General features: G+C 42.8%; 1 protein-coding gene across 1 annotated transcript; it reads right to left on the reverse strand.

The window, feature by feature from the left end:
- Window positions 1–18,732: 18,732 nt before the first annotated feature.
- LOC132493660 (large ribosomal subunit protein eL31) lies at window positions 18,733–19,165 on the reverse strand. The gene has a single exon (XM_060104400.1). The coding sequence runs from the start codon at window positions 19,147–19,149 to the stop codon at window positions 18,772–18,774; it is 378 nt and encodes a 125-aa protein (XP_059960383.1). The 5' UTR covers window positions 19,150–19,165; the 3' UTR covers window positions 18,733–18,771.
- Window positions 19,166–20,800: the final 1,635 nt, after the last annotated feature.

A 20,800-nucleotide genomic window follows, 5' to 3' on the forward strand; every position in this document is an offset into this window, starting at 1 on the left:
TTCTAGATACAAGTGTGTTTTTTGTCAGATACATGACTTACAAATATTTCTTTCATTCTAGAACTTGTTATTCTCTTAACAGGGTCCTTCCCACTTTAAGTAGAATGTAGAAATTTTAACACCATATAGGGCTATTTATACACACTCTTTTATGTTACAGTTGTCTTATACATTACATTTACATACATTAAAACCCCATCAGGCAATGCTATAATTTTTGCTTTTAAAATTGGAATATATTTTAAAGAACTAGAGAGGAGACTTCTTTTTTTTTTTTTTTTTTTGCAGTACGCGGGCCTCTCACTGTTGTGGCCTCTCCCGTTGCAGAGCACAGGCTCCAGACGCGCAGGCTCAGCGGCCATGGCTCACGGGCCCAGCCGCTCCGCGGCATGTGAGATCTTCCCAGACCAGGGCACGAACCCATGTCCCCTGCATCGGCAGGCGGACTCTCAACCATTGTGCCACCAGGGAAGCCCCTGTCTGCCCTTTTTTATCATAAGAAGCAAATTCCTTCTAAGGACAATTTCTACTTGTATTTTCTTGCCCAGAACTGTGTTTCCTGGTCACTAATATCTGAAGGAGAGGTTGGAAAAGTGAATATCTCATCTGTGCTGCACACATTTCTGCCTTGAGCAGAATTGGGATTTATTAGCAGAAAACAAGGGTAAATGGATACTGAGTAGGCAAATTATAGGGTCTGCAGCACAAGGTAAAAAAGGAACAGCTGGAATCTACCCTCCCTCCTGGAAAGACAGTTCAAGGTTCGTGTGAACCCTAGTCGTATGTATGCATGAAATAGTTAAACTACAAAACAGTAATGAGGCAGAAATTACATTTTTTAACCCCAGCTGCCTCAGAGGGACAGATATTTGAGGGGGGACAGAGGAAACAATTGTGGGGTAAGGAGTTTATAGTCGTAGGATGAAAATCCCTCAGGAATAACTCAGCTGGGAAGTAGTTCTTTGCCTGCCAAAATTCATTCTAAAAATCCCCTCACTTAACAACCTCAGAGGGTATTATCATAAAGCTGCAGCAAGTCTGTGAACATCTAAACAGAGTTCAGAGGCCATCAGAACAGAAACTTCCAGACAAGTGCAAATCCAGGTGGCAAACTTGAAGCAGTTCCAGGATGAGTGACCAAGGACCCTTTGCAGTTGGTGTGCCCAGAGGTGATGATAAAAGTGAGATGAAGAAAGAATTTGAACAAAAATAGCTACATGTATATGTATAACTGAATCACTTTGCTGTACACCTGAAACTAATACAACATTGTTAATCAACTATGCTCCAATATAAAATTAAAAGTTTAAAACAAAAGTGAGATGGGTACTGTTGGGACTCACAGAAAATAATCAGAAAATGACCACAAAGACGGGTGGGAGAACCTTAACCAAAATCAAAACAGACATTTACCAGGCGTTCCTGACCAAGAGTTTCATGAATATCCTGGCAAGGAGGTATTCGCCAGAATCAGTTCCGAATTGCTATCATTGTAATTGCTATGTCCACTGTTGAGCATGTTCCATGGCCAGAAAGAGAAGTACATGTTATGTCTACTGTAGATGAAGAATGTCACCTGCCACATAAGTAAACAAAGGATGCTGCAGCCATCAAGCCAGCAGCCACTGTAGCCACCCCAACGGTGCATCCTGAGGGGACTCAGGATGGAGAAAAACAGGATACTGGCCCTAGATAGCTAAGGTGCATATCAAAGAAATGATTTCATTAAGCCCAGACTCTGGCATCTTCCCATACATGGAAAAGTGCTGAATTCATTAATTGGAAATGTCTAGTTTTCCTTTAATTAACCGTAATATTTTGATGTTCCAACTACCTGGATTTTTTTCCCAAAAACTCCTATATATCCTGGCTCTTCCCTTACCTCTTTGGAACAGTCCCTCAGAGCTATCTCAGAAGCTGCCTCCTGGGCTTGAGTCCTCAGTATGTCTGCCAGATAAAACATAATTCTCAACTTTTAGGTTGTGCATTTTTTTTCAGTCCACACTATGTTATCTTCATCCTCACTGTGCCTTTGCACATAAATCCTATTTTCCCCCAATACACAAATGAAAAGAATAACAGTCAGAAAGGTTTAAAAACTTGTCCCCAAATGACATTGGCATTAAGTGGCAGATGCAGGATTCTGACAAAAATCTCCGTGTCTCCAAAGCCCAAGCATTTTCCACTCTTTTCCAGGGCCACTTCTGGTCACTGGGACACAGGAAACCTCTATCAATAACATTTTCTTTTCTGTATTTTGTTGAATAGGTTTTAACTGCTCAGTAAATTCAGTTCAATCTAGTCTTTAACACTTTAGTACGTGATCATTTTACTTTTTCTTTTTTAAGAGGTGCTGTTTTATTTTTATTTATTTTTAATTTATTTATTTGGCCACACCGTGCAGCATGTGGGATCTTAGTTCCCCTACCAGGGATCGAACCCACACCCCCTGCAGTGGAAGCACGAAGTCTTAACCACTGGACCGCCAGGGAAGTCCTCATTTTACTTTTATAATTTAAAAAATCTAATGGCAGGACTTCCCTGGTGGCACAGTGGTTAAGAATCCACCTGGCAATGCAGGCGACATGGGTTCGATCCCTGGTCCAGGAAGATCCCACTTGCCACGGAGCAACTAAGCCCATGTGCCACAACTACTGAGCCTGTGCTCTACAGCCCGTGAGCCACAACTACTGAAGCCCACACACCTAGAGCCCACGCTCCACAAGAGAAGCCACCACAATGAGAAGCCTGCACACCGCAAAGAAGAGTAGCCCCTGCTTGCCCCAACAGAGAAAGCCCGCGCTTAGAAACAAAGACCCAACCCAGCCAATAACTAATTAATTAATTTTAAAAAAATCTAATGGCATAAGAACGTATTAGAGACTTTTCATTTGCTCTGGCTGCCATAACAAAATACCATAGATTGGGGGGCTTAAATTACAGAAATGTATTTTCTTGGAGTTCTCTTCTGGAGGCCAGAAGTCCAAGATCAAGGTGTCAGCAGGGTTGATTTCCTTTGAAGCCTCTCTCCTTGGCTTGCAGCTGGTCACCCTCTTGCTGTGTCCTCACGTGGTCTTTTTTCTGGGCACACTCATGTCTGTGTCCAAATTTTCTCTTCCTTAAGGATATCAGGCATATTAGATTAAGGCTCACCCTAATCGCCTCCTTTTAACATAATTATCATTTTAAAGAACTTGTCTCCAAATACATTCATAGGGCTTCAGCCTATGAATTTGGTGGGGACACAGTTCGCCCATAACAGAGATTCTAAGTCAGATCCTAAAAAACCCTATGGACAGTGTTTTGATTGAATGATTGACAAATATACCCATCATCTTGGCTACCAGGAATGCACCCCCAAAGTTTCTGTCGCTATGACTCTTAAGGGATCCTGGGATGAATTAAAAGACCAAGACCATTTGGTCAGAAGATTTATGAGATCGTGCTGATACAATGCATCATGAAAATTAGGTAACGTTTCAGTTTCATTCTGAATCACATAGAAAGGTTTTCAAAAGATTTTACATTAATTCCCCAGGGCTCTCCCTAATCATGCCCCCAATCACCATGGAAGGCCAGTTGGGGGAAGCCTTGAAGACCCACAGATAACATCATCACAACTGTTCTTCATTCTGTTGGGAATCAGGCAAGATTTACAGACTCTGATGATGGTCTCTTGTTCCTAAGTACTGAGAGTATCTGTGTTTGCCTTCCCAAAAGAGAAACTGTAGATTTGCAACCAAGAAAAGATCATATTTTGTTTGAGAATTTCCTGTGAAAAGTCGATCTTTGCCCAGAAATTATACATATTTGTTTTCTGAAGATTTTGTTAAAGAATAGGGAAGGAGGTCCTTGTTCCCATGGTGAGCCACAGCCACCCCTGCCTCTGCAGGAGACCCTCCAACACTAGCAGCTTCAAACAGGCCCAGGGAGCTGTGTGCATGCTTCCTGGGAAAGGAAAATCCGATTGTAAATATTACCTGCGCTTCTAGGAACATTCAAATGCTGCCTTTGCCGGCTACAGACATTTCAAATACCAAACGTAAAGACATGACCCAGTGGTAGTTATTTCTAAGATTGATGTGACTGTCACAGTCATTCTTAATATCAGCTTTTGATGGAAGAGAGGACTGAGAAACAAGCCCTGCTGAGTTCACAGTTCTGTAGAGAACCTGCTGCATCTTCATGTGTTCCAGGCCCTTTCCAGCCATGTGGCTGACAGGGTCTTGGTGCTCCGGGTGGGTGTCAGGCCTGTGCCTCTGAGGTGGGAGAGCCGAGTTCAGGACATTGGCCAACCAAACACCTCCTGGCTCTACATAATATCAAATGGTGAAAGCTCTCCCAGAGATCTCCATCTCAACGCTAAGACCCAGCTCCACTCAACGACCAGCAAGCTACAGTGCTGGACAACCTATGCCAAACAACTAGCAAGACAGGAACACAACCCCACCCATTAGCAGAGAGGCTGCCTAAAATCATAATACGGTCACAGACACCTCAAAACACACCACTGGACACAGTCCTGCCCACCAGGAAGACAAGATCCAGCCTCATCCACCAGAACATAGGCACCAGTCCCCTCCACCAGGAAGCCTACACAACCCACTGAACCAACCTTAGCCACTGGGGGCAGACACCAAAAACAACGGGAACTATGAACCTACAGCCTGTGAAAAGGAGACCCCAAACACAGTAAGTTAAGCCAAATGAGAAGGCAGAGAAACACACAGCAGATGAAGGAGCAAGGTAAAAACCCACCAGACCAAACAAATGAAGAGGAAATAGGCAGTCTACCTGAAAAAGAATTCAGAGTAATGATAGTAGAGATGATCCAAAATCTTGGAAATAGAATGGAGAAAATACAAGAAACGTCTAACAAGGACCTAGAGAAATAAAGAGCAAACAAACAATGATGAACAACACCATAAATGAAATTAAAAATTCTCTGGAAGGAATCAATAGCAGAATAACTGAGGCAGAAGAACGGATAAGTGACCTGGAAGATAAAATAGTGGAAACAACTACTGCAGAGCAGAGTAAGAAAAAAGAATGAAAAGAACTGAGGACAGTCTCAGAGACCTCTGGGACAACATTAAATGCACCAACATTTGAATTATAGGGGTCCCAGAAGAAGAAGAGAAAAAGAAAGGGACTGAGAAAATATTTGAAGAGAGTACAGTTGAAAACCTCCCTAAAGTGGAAAAGGAAATTGTCAGTCAAGTCCAGGAAGCACAGAGAGTCCCATACAGGATAAATCCAAGGAGAAACATGCCAAGACACATGTTAATCAGATTATCAAAAATTGGGGCTTCCCTGGTGGCGCAGTGGTTGAGAGTCCGCCTGCCAATGCAGGGAACACGGGTTCGTGCCCCGGTCTGGGAGGATCCCACATGCCGCGGAGCGGCTGGGCCCGTGAGCCATGGCCGCTGAGCCTGCGCGTCCGGAGCCTGTGCTCCGCAATGGGAGAGGCCACAACAGTGAGAGGCCCGCGTACCGCAAAAAAAAAAAAAAAAAAAAAAAAAAAAAAAATTATCAAAAATTAAATGCAAAGAAAAAATATTAAAAGCAGCAAGGGAAAAACAACAAATAACATATAAGGGGATCCCCATAATGTTAACAGCTGATCTTTCAGCAGAAACTTTGCAAGCCAGAAGGGAGTGGCAGGACATATTTACAGTGATGAAAAGGAAAAACCTACAACCAAGATTACTCTACCCAGCAAGGATCTCAGTCAGATTCAACAGAGAAATTAAAATCTTTAAAGATAAGCAAAAGCTAAGAGAATTCAGCGCCACCAAACCAGCTTTACAACAAATGCTAAAGGAACTTCTCTAGGCAGGAAACACAAGAGAAGGAAAAGACCTACAATAACAAACCCCCAAAAATTCAGAAAGTGGTAATAGGAACATACATATCAATAACTACCTTAAATGTAAATGGATCAAATGCTCCAACCAAAATACACAGACTGGCTGAATGGATACAAAAACAAGACTTGTATATATGCTGTCTACAAGAGACTCACTTCAGACCTAGGGACACATACAGACTGAAAGTGAGGGGATGGAAAAAAAGATATTCCATGCAAATGGAAATCAAAAGAAAGCTGGAGTAGAAATTCTCATATCAGACAAAATAGACTTTAAAGTAAATACTATTACAAGAGACAAAGAAGGACACTACATAATGATCAAAGGATCAATCCAAAAAGAAGACATAACAATTGTAAATATTTATGCACCCAACATAGGAGCACCTCAATACATAAGGCAAATGCTAACAGCTATAAAAGGAGAAATTGACAGTAACACAGTCATACTAGGGGACTTTAACACCCCATTTTCACCAATGGGCAGATCATCCAAAATGAAAATAAATAAGGAAACACAAGCTTTAAATGATACATTAAACAAGATGGACTTAATTGATATTTATAGGACATTCCATCCAAAAAAAAAAAACAGAATACACTTTCTTCAAAGTGCTCTTGGAACATTCTCCAGGATAGATCATCTCTTGGGTCACAAATCAAGCCTTGGTAAATTTAAGAAAATTGAAATTGTATCAAGTATCTTTTCCCACCACAACGCTGTGAGACTAGATACCAATTACAGGAAAAAATCTGTAAAAAATGCAAACACATGGAGGCTAAACAATACACTACTAAATAACCAAGAGATCACTGAAGAAATCAAAGAGGAAATCAAAAAATATCTAGAAACAAATGACAATGAAAATACAACAACCCAAAACGTATGGGATGCAGTAAAAGCAGTGCTAAGAGGGAAGTTTATAGCAATACAATCCTACTTCAAAAAACAAGAAACATCTCAAATAAACAACCTAACCTTACACCTAAAGCAATTAGAGAAAGAAGAACAAAAAAAAAACCCAATGTTAGCAGAAGGAAAGAAATCATAAAGATCAGATCAGAAATAAATGAAAAAGAAATGAAGTAAATGATAGCAAAGATCAATAAAACTAAAAGCTGGTTCTTTGAGAAGATAAACAAAATTGATAAACCATTAGCCAGACTCATCAAGAAAAAAAGGGAGAAGACTCAAATCAATAGAATTAGAAATGAAAAAGGAGACGTAACAACTGACACTACAGAAATACAAAGAATCATGAGAGATTACTATAAGCAACTATATGCCAATAAAATGGACAACCTGGAAGACATGGACAAATCCTTAGAAAAGCACAACCTTCTGAGACTGAACCAGGAAGAAATATAAACAGACCAATCACAAGCATGGAAATTGAAACTGTGATTAAAAATCTTCCAGCAAACAAAAGCCCAGGACCAGATGGCTTCACAGGAAAATTCTACTGAAAATTTTGAGAAGAGCTAACACCTATCCTTCTCAAACTCTTCCAAAATATAGCAGACGGAGGAACACTCCCAAACTCATTCTATGAGGCCACCATCACCCTGATACCAAAACCAGACAAAGATGTCCCAAAGAAAGAAAACTACAGGCCAATATCACTGATGAACATAGATGCAAAACTCCTCAACAAAATACTAGCAAACAGAATCCAATAGCACATTAAAAGGATCATACACCATGATCAAGTGGGGTTTATCCCAGGAATGCAAGGATTCTTCAATATATGCAAATCAATCAGTGTGGTAAACCATATTAACAAACTGAAGGAGAAAAACCATATGATCATCTCAATAGGTGCAGAAAAAGCTTTTGACAAAATTCAACACCCATTTATGAAAAAAAACCTCCAGAAAGTAGGCATAGAGGGAATTTTCCTCAACATAATAAAGGCCATATATGACAAACCCACAGCCAACATCATTCTCAATGGTGAAAAACTGAAAACATTTCCTCTAAGATCAGGAGCAAGACAAGGTTGTCCACTCTCACCACTATTATTCAACAAAAGTTTGGAAGTTTTAGCCACAGCAATCAGAGAAGAAAAGGAAATAAAAGGAATCCAAATCAGAAAAGAAGAAGTAAAGCTGTCACTGTTTGCAGATGACATGATACTATACATAGAGAATCCTAAAGATGCTACCAGAAAACTACTAGAGCTAATCAATGAATTTGGTAAAGTAGCAGGATACAAAATTAATGCACAGAAATCTCTTGCATTCCTATACACTAATGATGAAAAATCTGAAAGAGAAATTAAGGAACACTCCCATTTACCACTGCAACAAAAAGAATAAAGTACCTAGGAATAAACCTACTTAAGGAGACAAAAGACCTGTATGCAGAAAACTATAAGACACCGATGAAAGAAATTAAAGATGGTACAAAGAGATGGAGAGATATACCATGTTCTTGGATTGGAAGAATCCACATTATGAAAATGACTATACTACCCAAAGCGATCTACAAATTCAATGCAATCCCTATCAAACTACCAATGGCATTTTTCACAGAACTGGAACAAAAATTTTACAATTTGTATGGAAAAACAAAAGACCCCGAATAGCCAAAGCAATCTTGAGAAAGAAAAATGGAGCTGGAGGAATCAGGCTCCCAGACTTCACACTATACTACATAGCTACAGTAATCAAGACAGTATGGTACTGGCACAAAAACAGAAACATAGATCAATGGAACAGGATAGAAAGCCCAGAGGTAAACCCACACACCTATGGTCACCTTATTTTTGATAAAGGAGGTGAGAATATACACTGGAGAAAAGACAGCCTCTTCAATAAGTGGTGCTGGGAAAACTGGACAGCTACTTGTAAAAGAATGAAACTTGAACACTCCCTAACATCATACACAAAAATAAACTCAGAATGGATTAAATACCTAAATGTAAGGCCAGACACTATAAAGCTCTTAGAGGAAAACCTAGACAGAACACTCTTTGACATAAATCACAGCAAGATCCTTTTTGACCCACCTCCTAGAGAAATGGAAATAAAAACAAAAATAAACAAATGGGACCTAATGAAACTTAAAAGCTTTTGCACAGCAAAGGAAAACATAAACAAGACGAAAAGACAACCCTCAGAATGGGAGAAAATGTTTGCAAGTGAAGCAACTGTCAAAGGATTAATCTCCAAAATTTACAAGCAGCTCATGCAGCTCAATATCAAAAAAACAAACCCAATCCAAACATAGGCAGAAGACCTAAATAGACATTTCTCCAAAGAAGATATACAGATTGCCAACAAACACATGAAAGGATGCTCAACATCATTAATCATTAGAGAAATGCAAATCAAAACTACAATGAGGTATCACCTCACACCAGTCAGAAAGGCCATCATCAAAAAATCTACAAACAATAAATGCTGGAGAGGGTGTGGAGAAAAGGGAACCCTCTTGCACTGTTGGTGGGAATGTAAATTGATACAGCCACTATGGAGAACAGTATAGAGGTTCCTTAAAAAACTAAAAATAGAACTATCATATGACCCAGCAATCCCACTACTGGGCATATACCCTGAGAAAACCATAATTCAAAAGAGTCATGTACCACAATGTTCATTGCAGCACTATTTACAATAGCCAGGACATGGAAGCAACTTAAGTGTCCATCGACAGATGAATGGATAAAGAAGATGTGGCACATATATACAATGGAATATTACTCAGCCACAAAAAGAAACGAAAGTGAGTTTTCTGTAGTGAGGTGGATGGACCTAGAGACTGTCATACAGAGTGAAGTAAGTCAGAAAGAGAAGAACAAATACCCTATGCTGACACATATGCATGGAATCTAAAAAAAAAAAAAGGTTCTGAAGAATCTAGGGGCAGGACAGGAATAAAGACACAGACATAGAGAATGGACTGAGGACACGGTGGGCAGGAGGCGGCGGGTGAAAGGTAAGCTGGGACGACATGAGAGAGTGGCATGGACATACATATACTACCAAATGTAAAATAGATAGTTAGTGGGAAGCAGCTGCATAGCACAGGGAGATCAGCTTGGTGCTTTGTGACCCCCTAGAGGGGTGGGATAGGGAGGGTGGGAGGGAGACGCAAGAGGGAGGGGATATGGGGATATATGTATATGTATAGCTGATGCACTTTGTTATAAAGCATAAACTAACACACCATTGTAAAGCAATTATACTACAAAAACGATGTTAAAAAATTAAAAAAAAGAATAGGGAAGGAAAGTCTCTGTGTCAAAATAAGAATTTTAAAAAGCAAAGTGGGATGAGAGGCCCCTATAAAACTTGCTTCAAATCATGTAAGAGACTTATGTTTGAATTACACAAGTAGTCTACAATTTCTGCACTGAGAACAATAAAAAGGGTCAAGACACTTCCCTCCTTCAAGGTAGACCCCTGGGTATAATGGCAGGGACATGGCTACAGACATGGCAGCCATCTCCTCTGTCATCTGCCTTCAAAGACCAAGTAAACTGAGCCTATTGTGAGGCTCTGAACCATTTGTATGCTCAACAACACCCACCTTCAGAAAGAGGGCAGGACCCGTGCTTAGAATGTAGAGGCGTTTCTTGACACTACAGTTTGATGTCCTGACATTATCCTCTCATTGTGATGAAAAGAATCAAACTGTGAGTTGCACTCACAGAGGAGGAGTCCCAGGTTTTGGCAGACCTAACACAAGCCCACGTAAGGAAGAGGTGGAAACAGAGATTCTCATAACCTTTTGGTCTAGGAGTCTTGACTTGCCCTTTGCTCTTCCAAGATACATGGGGCCACTAATAAGTTCAGTCTTTTCGAGAAAAAGCAAGTCTCCTTATGTTATTAGAGATGAAGTTGTTTATTTTCAAGAAGATGACACTAGATTAAAAAAGTAATATACAAGGACAAGGAAAGGTACAAAAAGGACACGCAGAAAGTTTATAATGCAAATGTCTAGCCATCTGTATCCTTCTTCCTGGATGAGCTCAGCTAGCAAACAGGGTCTAAGGAAGGCATGAAAGTTTTCTGCTTTGGTGAATTATCAGAACTCTATGAATGGTCAAATCTCTTGTGTTTTTATTACTGCTCAACACTTATATAAGGGGTAATGAGAACTACAGAATGTTAGAACCACAAAGATTCCCCCAGCCCAGATTTTTCAAACTTTATTTAGCTATACAATTCATAATTAAAAAAAAAAAGGAAGGAATGAACAGAAGAACAAACGAATGAATGCAGGGCAAGAGAGAGAGAAGCAACGAAAAAATAATGACTACTTAATACATAGTGGAGGGAAGGGGGGCTGTTGTGCCTGAAGAAATGAGGGGTAAGGGGACTCACTAAACCCCCACCTTCTTTATAAGAGCCCCAGAAAGTTCTACAGAACATCTCGGTCTTCTGAAGTACAGTTGGTAAACCAGTCATTCTAGTCCAGTCTTTTCCTTTAATAGAGGCAAAAACAGAGGTCCTGTGAGGGGGAACCACTAGTGCAAAACCACACCTAGAACGCAGATCTCCTGGCCCCAAATCCAAGGCTTGGAGAAAGAAATTTTCCTCCCTCCAACAGCTGCTGATGAAAGATGAACCCTAAAGATGTCCGCTCCGAACAGTGTACTTCATGATAGAAAACGTGAGATTAAATCAAACCCTAGCAACAATCAGGAAATTGATCTTCATAGCAAGTAACAAGCATGAGAAGGTGTGGTTAGAAGGTTTTGCTGGTGACCCATGTGCTGCGGCCACCAGAGCTCCAGAACCACGGTAGCAGTGTGCCCAACGGCCAGCCTCGAGTATCTATGTGGTGTGATGTCTGCAAACCAGCCTGACACAGCCCTGCACTGACACAGAAAACTTTTGTAAGTTTGTTCTTTCGGAGGAACAGGATTAGCACATAAAAATATAAACGTGAATTAGTACCTAAAGGACGAAAAGCACTTACACAGTATCAGCACATAAGAACATCACGCACAACACGGCCAACTCCTGGCCTCTGGGCCATAATGATATACCAAGCTTAGTCGAAATGTGTCCACTGTGATTTGTTTTAAAAGGAAAATGTGTGGAAGCCAGCTGAAGTAGGGCTTATGTAAACTTGAGGAGGGGAACCACTGCAGTTTTGCAGGGAATGGGGATGGAGGTGAATTCCACACCTGCCTGTGGGGCAAGAACTGCTACAGTGATCACACATAAAGCATTGCTCTGGGACAGACCCTTGAGAGGCACTTTACGTGAGTGTTCCTAATTGTCCTTACACTCCCATTGTCCTCATTTTTCAGAGAAAGAGAACTGGATCTCAGAGAAGGTGAGTAACCAGCCAAGTTTACACAGCTGTAACCTAGAAAATCAGCATTCATTCATTCAGCAGATCCACGGCATGTCAGGCACGTGTAGGTGCTGAAGAGTCCGTGGCCAACAAGAGAAACAATCTCCACCTCCCGGAGCATGTGGTCCATGGAAGGTACAGGTGAGTGAACAGTTACCATGGAGCCCTGGGAGCCATCGGGTGACCAGCTAAAAGACACGGGGTGTCTGCCTGGCTTCAGAGCCTCCCATTCTCACTGAGGGGGAACTATTCGTGAAGAAAGCCTGTGCAACCTCAGAGACTCTCCCCAGAGCACTTAGCAACCTTCTCGCTAAGCTTCCCAGCAGAAGAGCTTCTGTTGTCTGAGCCTCCAAGTAGAAAGGAGTCATTTTCTCTCTAGGCTTGGACAACACAAGTACCTAGGGGAGGGCATCGTCCAGCAGACTGAAAGCTTAAAATTTTCCTTGTCTAGTAATAAATGGATAAATTGCACCTCGTGTGTAAATTCCACCTGTGGAACTTGAGTGATGTTTCAGAAAGGATTCCCTTCTCTTAATTAGTTACGAAGAATGAGACCCCAACACAGACATATCCCCAGGAGTTCCCTACAGGGCAGCAGCTGATGTATTTACCTCTACACACCCACGTCCCACCATATTTCTCAGTGACGCTCTTCTCTTTCCAAGTCCTCCCACCACCTTCTGTGGCATCCCAAGTCCTTTAGCTCTGAAGGTATTGAATAAAAGCACCTGCTTGCAACAGCAGCTGCAGGGTTTCTCGCCTTTTTTGCCCTCCCTCTGTTTCCTCCCCAGCCTCCGTCTTCCTTTATATCTACTCTAACCCTGGCATCTTCCTCACTCTGATTTCTCCAACTTGTACCTTTCACAGCTTCTTTCTTTTCACCATCCTCTGTAAAATTCAACGTAAGGGGAAGCAAGGAGGAAGTCGGAAGAGACTGTTCGGCTTTGCTTCATGGATGTGGGACGTGTCTCCCATCTCAGTGAGTCATAAACTTGCTCCACCAATTTGAAATCACACAGGTTCTTTTCTAGGAAAAACTGATGCCTGGTTCCCACCCAAACATGCTGATCTAATTGGGATGGAGCACAGCCCAGGCACCAGGATTTCTAAAAAACTCCCAGGCTGAGTCTAATGGGCAGCAGACTTCAAGGGTTACTGACCTATGTAGCTGTTCTTCTCAGGCATGAGACATGGGTGTCCACACGAAACGTGGCCTTCTGTCCAAACGGCAGAACCTGAGGGATTTGGAGTAAATGGGGGCCCATTTTGAAGATTCACAGGCAGCCTAACCCCTTCAGAACTGGCTCCTTTTGCCAGTCTCAAATTCAGACTCTCGGGCTTCCCTGGTGGCGCAGTGGTTGAAAGTCCGCCTGCCAATGCAGGGGACACGGGTTTGTGCCCCGGTCCGGGAAGATCCCACATGCCGCGGAGCAGCTAGGCCCGTGAGCTATGGCCGCTGAGCCTGCGCGTCCGGAGCCTGTGCTCCGCAACGGGAGGGGTCACAACAGTGAGAGGCCCGCGTACCACAAAAAAAAAAAAAAAAAAAAATTCAGACTTCCATTCTGGAGTGAATATAAAAAAAGGATTATAAGGCAGGATTGAGTCAAAGCTAAAAAGTACCATGAGCTGCTCTGCAAAAGAAAAACAAGGGGACAGGGAGAGAGCACATAATTATATTAGTCTGTCAAGTACAAGGTGGAAGCCAATTTATTTTTCGTACAGGAGATGTCGACTCTGGTCAAAATGCTTTCAGCTCCATTAACAGCTCCTCTTCTGGAAGGTCACGGCGGAAGCTACACTTTAAACATGATAAGCCTGAAGCTCAGGAAAATGAAATCATTGTCCTAGTGTCAGACGGTCCGTTTATGGTAGACCCAGAGCCAGGAAAACTCAGGTGGCTTTTTTCTTTTCATATTTATTTATTTATTTATTTGGCTGCACCAGGTCTTAGTTGCGGCATGCGGGATCTTTAGTTGCGGCATGTGGGATCTTAACTGCGGCATGCACAAGGGATCTAGTTCCCTGACCAGGGATCGAACCCAGGCCCCCTGCACTGGGAGCATGGAGTCTTAACCACTGGACCACCAGGGAAGTCCCAAACTCAGGTGTCTTTTGAGAATGCTCAGGCAAGTTAAGACTGCCATCAAAATTCTGCTAACGCTGTTATTATTGTCTTATTAATAACTCATTACTACCACTAAGATTTACACTAAGAAGTACATTTGTCTGCAGCACTGCCGTAGACAAGAACACGATGATGACTTCGGGATGACCCCTCCCCACAGAGGAATCCTTGTATTAGTCCCCTCCTTCTCTACCTCACTCCCCAGAGCCTCTGATTGGATTTCCTGATGATGAGATCACGAGGTTTTCGCTGGAAAGCGACACATTAGCCTGAGTGACTGGGTGGTCCTGACAACAGGTAGCCGAGCGCCTTGGCTTTTAAGTGCTCTCTGCTCCCCAGAGGGAAGAAGCCTTCTGCTGAGTTTACCTAAGTCCCCAAAAGACAACCCGCTGTAGAGGGAGGCGCCCTGGTGGGGACCCGAGCCCCGCACCCCAGCCCTGGCTCTCCACTGACGAGCAGTGTGGTTCAGCTCTCAGCTTCACAGATTCCATGATCTGACACACAGTAAACCGCACAGAGCCAGGCAGACTTAGAAATTTGCAGCTCCCTGGAGTTCCATAACCATAACTGAATAAGCTTCTTGGAGTAGACTTGGAAGTTGGGGGAATTGAACGCCTCATTTGATGACAGGAAACCTATGTGTGAACAGATTTTCCAAGATATTTCATATTTTAATTGTTCTGCCCCATAAATATAGTCTTGTCAGACTATAGTGCAGATAGTTGGATAAGAAAGGCACAGTTTTCAGGAATTCCCTGGCAGTCCAGTGGTTAGGACTCCACACTTTCACTGCCAAGCGTGCAGCCAAAAAAAAAAAAAAAAAAAAAAACAGAAAGCACAGTTTCTATCGGCATAAACCTTTCAGACCTGCTACACATCCTTGACTTACACAGAGCAAGTGTGTACAGTTGCACAGCCTTGTTCTTTGGATTTATTCCACAGAAAAGACACATTTATGTGTCTTTTCAATATTACCTCCATTTAAAGTTTTAGGAATCGTTTTCTTTGTCTATCAGCCTTTCAAGATAGCTGGTACTACAGTATGTTATCCTACTTTACAGATGACAAAATTGAGGCCCAGGAAGGTTCAATATTTTGTTAATAAATATCAGAGTCTCTGCTGACTCCACTCTGGTCTTCCAACTTTAGTTCCTGTTCATTTTTAATTCAGAACAATAGCAGTTTCTACCCTTAGAAAACTTAGCTACCATTTGATTTGGTGTCTTGAATTTGGCAGCTATAAAACAGGTTTACTAGGACGAGACAGGGATCAAATACTGGTTCAGGGTCAGAGTCGATGACTATAAACTAATCTGAAGGTTCAGAGTCAGACTCAGGACTCAGTCAGCAGGCTCGAGGCACTCGTATGCCCTGGGCCCAAGATACTGATCTTTATGATCACCTAAAGCTGTGTTGTACAACTAAGCATGGCTATTTGTAATCGAAGCCAAGCTGGGTGGTGGATGCAGTGGTCCTTCAGACTGACTCAGAATGGAATTGGTCTATAGTCTTGCTACTCAAGTAGACTGGGGCATCACCTGGGGCTTGTTAAAATGCAGACTCGGCCCTGTACCCCAGATGTGCTGAATCAGAATCGGTATTTTAACAGGGGCCCACGTGGATCATATGCCCACTCTACTTGAGGAGCACTGCTCTGGGCTCCCCTCCGTCGAGGTTCTACCGGCAATGATTTTACAAATGAAACTTGTTGTCCAGCACCCTCTGTTTAGCACGGTAGCAAGTGGGGGAGCGAGGGTAAGTCCACTGCCGGCATCTTGGACACCAAGATGACACACATGGGGCTCAGCAAAACAGTGGTAACAACTGTAGAGCATCTACATGGGAGCCCTTAAGCAGCAGCCTGTTAGGCTGTCCTGTGAGAGGAGTGAGATTACCAGACCTTTTCACTGTCCTTAACTTACACTTGAGACGGTGAGAGGTGAGATTTCCAAAGCCAATACCATTGAGCTTCCCTCTCACTGCCTGGCACAGATGAGGAAGCTGGTTTTTCTCCCTCTGTCCTCCCATTGTCGTTGATCTGTTTCTCATTGTCCCTTCTTCCTGTCTCTTTCCCGTCCCATCCACCCCCAACACAGACACACACACACACACACGCACACACACACAGATTTTCAAAGTTAAAGAGACGTGAAGATCATCTCTTCTGATTAGGACCTAGGAGAGCAGCTTCTGCAGAGCCATTTGCATTAATTACCACATTAATTTCTTGTCCCACGGAAAGCTCAGCAAACCCTAAAGCCTTCCTGCAGGCAAACACCTGCAAGACCTGGCAGTGGATTCTGGGGGCTCTGGGTGAGTGAGGTGCTAACGAGAGCACTGGAAAGGAGCCCGAGTGCTGGAAAGGAGCCTCCAATGGCTTCCGTGCAGGTGTTCGCATAATAGGACGTTAATTGGGTAACAGGTGGAGGCACAGAGGGTGGAGTGAGCCGCGAAGTGAACAGGGCAGAAGCTGACTGCGTAACCTCATTTTAACCACAGTGGAATTTTCCTTCCTTTTACTTCAGTTTGGGCTCAGAAAGCTCAGTCACAATAGAACGTTACAGCACAACATCATTTATAATGACTAATATTTAGAACTGCTTTCTAAGTGCCAGCACTGCACGCTGTGTACGTTACACGCTTTATCCCAGATCATCAAAGCAGTTCTTCAGAACAGGTATGAAGAGCTTATTTTAAGAATGCAGAAGCCAAGGCTCAGAACAAGATGAATAATTGCTCAAGGGCACACAGCTAGTACTAGTATGGTGGCAGAGCTAGTATTCTCTGCATGAACCCACTGCGTGGTACTGTCTTCCCGTATCAGTGTTTTTAGGAGAGGCGAGACGCCTGTTAGACTGTGTATTGGTCACCCTCATCTGGAGGTTGTCCTGAAATCTGGAGGCCACGTTTTAACACAGATGGAGGGACAAGGAGTCAACTAAACAGATGAGGGTTGAGAAACCACTGGAGAATGAGCTAAATCAGGGCTCAGCAAATTACCACCCAAATCCCAACCTGCCCTTGTTTTTGTGAATAATGTTTTATTGGAACACAGCCATGTTGTCTGTGGCTCCTTTCATGCTACAATTGCAGGCCTGAATCATTGCGACAGAGATTGTATGGCCCACAAAGTCTAAAGATCTACGATCTGACTCTTTACAGGAAAAGATTGCCAACCCCTGGACTAAATAAATTATTGCCCATAAGCCTAATCGCAGAGACCCTGCTTTGAATCACTACTCAGTGCTATCAAAGACACTGTGGATATTTTATCCAAAACAGAGAAAACTCAAGGGCACATACCTGACATCATGTAGAAATGGATTTGCTTGCAAGCCAAGGGGCAGAAATTTCCAGGACATGTTTTTTTGGCCCAACCTAAAGAATTTTCTGTTCCTAATGTCTGAGTTAACTTGTAGGGTAATAAGGTCTCCATCACTATTAGTATTCAAATAGTCAAATGAGCATCCATCAGAAATATCATGGACTTTGTCCCAGATGAGCTCTATGTTCCTTTACAACCCCCGTGATCATAGGACTTTGTGAATTTCAGTATGACCAGTGAGTCAAGGGGACTTTTCCTTTCCTGATTCGCTGTGCCCTCATCTACTATGTTAAACTCATCATCCCCTCCCGCTACCCACAAATATAGTAACAGTTAACTTATCAAGTGTCAGCAAAGAATAAGCTATTGTACTTAAGTGGCGTTTCAGATAACTGGAATACAACATGGGGTCAAGATGCACTCTTTTTTTTTTTTTTTTTTTTTGCAGTACGCGGGCCTCTCACTGTTGTGGCCTCTCCCGTTGAGGAGCACAGGCTCCGGACGTGCAGGCTCAGCGGCCATGGCTCACGGGGACAGCCGCTCCGCGGCATGTGGGGTCTTCCTGGACCGGGGCACGAACCCGTGTCTGCTGCATCGGCAGGCGGACTTTCAACCACTGCGCCACCAGGGAAGCCCAAGATGCACTCACATTTAAACGTCCTTTTGTCTTTTTTGTTTGGGGTTTTTTTTCACTTTTTTTTTTTTTAACTGTACATACTTCATTAAATCTAAGAATATTGAAAGTGTCCCATTTTAGCAAGTTAAAAATGTGAAAAATGTGAAAAACAGCAATTAAGTTCTACATGCCAGTGCCTGGAGAAACGTTACCTTAGAATTCACAAAACACACATGTGAAAGCATTAACATCATACCCCCAATGTCCCAACCACCTGAACAGCCATTACCAAGCCAGGATGCCTTTCAAAACCACCTTAGAACACCTGCCTAGGCCCTGTGCGAATATTCAGAAACTCCAGGGAATGGGGAGAAGGGGCCCAGGCACAGTAGTTAGGAAACACTCTCCAAACACTCCTGTAACTGGGAACTGCTTTAAAATAGACAAGCCTATTTTACCTGCAACTAGAAAAGGAAAATCAAGATGCGAAGGCAGCTCTGTAACTTTATTGGTCAATCAGCAGTTAGTTCTCATCCACATTAACTGTCTGTAGATTTTTGAAAGTGGTGACAGGTACATAGGTAACCAACGTATAGAGCTTGTTTGGTGAATCCTCATCTTCATTCCGTTTTCTGGACAACCGCACACGGATACGGTATGGGACGTTCCTTATTCCTTTGGCCCAGACAGCTTTGTTGAGCCTGGTGTCAATGCGTACATCTGGAGTTCCCATCTCCTTCATGGCAAATTTCCGGATTTCTTTGAGTGCCCGAGGGGCACGCTTCTTGAAACCCACTCCATGGATGCGCTTGTGAATGTTGATGGTGTATTCTCTGGTCACCACCTCGTTGATGGCGGACCGGCCCTTCTTCTTCTCACCGCCCTTCTTTGCGGGAGCCATCTCTCCCGGCCGGGGTTAGGAAAGGCTTTTTTCACTTTTTTCCACATTTATTAACAACACTCTTTTAGAGTAACTTCCATCTTTTTGTTTTGTTTTGACATTTATTAACACTTTAAGAGTAACTTCCATCTTTTTGGGGGGTTTTTTTTGTCTTTTTTGGGTTTTTAAAATTTATTTATTTTTGGCTGCATTGGGTCTTCATTGCTGTGTGTGGGCTTTCTCTAGTTGTGGTGAGCAGGAGCTACTCTTTGTTGTGGTGCACGAGCTTCTCATTGCGGTGGCTTCCCTTGTTGCGGAGCACGGGCTGTAGGCACGTGGGCTTCAGTAATTGTGGCTCACAGGCTCTAGAGCGCAGGCTCAGTAGTTATGGCACACGGGCTTAGTTGCTCCGTGGCATGTGGGATCTTCCCGGACCAGGGCTAGAACCTGTGTCCCCCGCATTGACAGGCAGATTCTTAATCACTGCGCCACCAGGGAAGTCCCTGTCCTTTTGTTTTTTAAAATCAACAATGAATCATAATTATTAAAGCCAAAAAGGACATAACTGCTATCAAAAACAAGATTCATTCATTCATTCATTTAATAAATACTTGTTGAGAGCTACTATGTAGACAGAGCAGGGCAACAAGGAGGGGAGGGGCCCGGGCCAGGCTTACTGGCAGGAAATAGGGGCTGGGAAAGTTGTGACCACTACCTGGGGCAATGGCTTGTAGAAAAGTACCTGTGGTCAGAGGAAAAAGAGACAGGCTGGAAGAGACGCACACACAGAACCTGGGCCAAAGCATCTGCTGGATCTGGGATAATTCTCCATTATCACCAATGAGGAGGAGGCCCGAGCTATCAGGATAAGACCTAATATCTAAACTGGAGGTTCCAGGAAAACAAGTGCAGCCAATCACAAAACTACAATCGAGGAAAGAGTGGCTGCAGAAAGGAGGGGAAACTCTCCTTTAGAAACCTGCCCCTTCAAGTCTTTCCAAGATTGTTCCATTATTTACACTTTACTGAAAGTGAAATCAGCTTCCAAATGTTAATTTTGTTGGCTGTTTTTCAAAACACACGAGGAAAAAGAGCCAAGAAAATCATTCCTAATAAAATGTAAATAATAGGACAATCTCAACATGATTTTTAAATAAGTGCACATAAAGCCTCAAAAAGATAATAGAATAACATTTCTTTACAAAAAAAATTAGGAAACAAAAACATACATGATGCTCATCCCTTTGTGGTAGAGGAAAAAAGATGGACTCCTGTGTTTCCTGGGACCTGCCCCTCCTTACTTGCTAAGGATTTGGGCTCAGCTCAGCTGTAGTCCCATCTTTCTTGGAGAACTACACCTGGGACATTGTGATGCCAAATCAGGATGAAGTATTAGGTTGGCCAAAAAAGATCGTTTGGGTTTTTCCATAACATCTTATGGAAAAATAAAATAGCCAAGAAGAAAAGAATTAGAATCCAGTAGGAGCCAGAGCTGGGGGGCAGGGGGGGAGGGGAGGGGTAGAGTAAGAAAGGGGTGAAAACTCTTATTTTGAAGCAAGTTATAAGGGGTTAGAAGTTTTGCTGCAATCTACACATTCACCCGCTTGTACCTGAGACATGCGAGTGAAATGCTATGATTTTAGGACTATTTTAGTTGCTGCGGTGTATCTTT

This window comes from Mesoplodon densirostris, chromosome 7 (genome assembly GCF_025265405.1).
Source record: "Mesoplodon densirostris isolate mMesDen1 chromosome 7, mMesDen1 primary haplotype, whole genome shotgun sequence".
Taxonomy (NCBI): domain Eukaryota; kingdom Metazoa; phylum Chordata; class Mammalia; order Artiodactyla; family Ziphiidae; genus Mesoplodon; species Mesoplodon densirostris.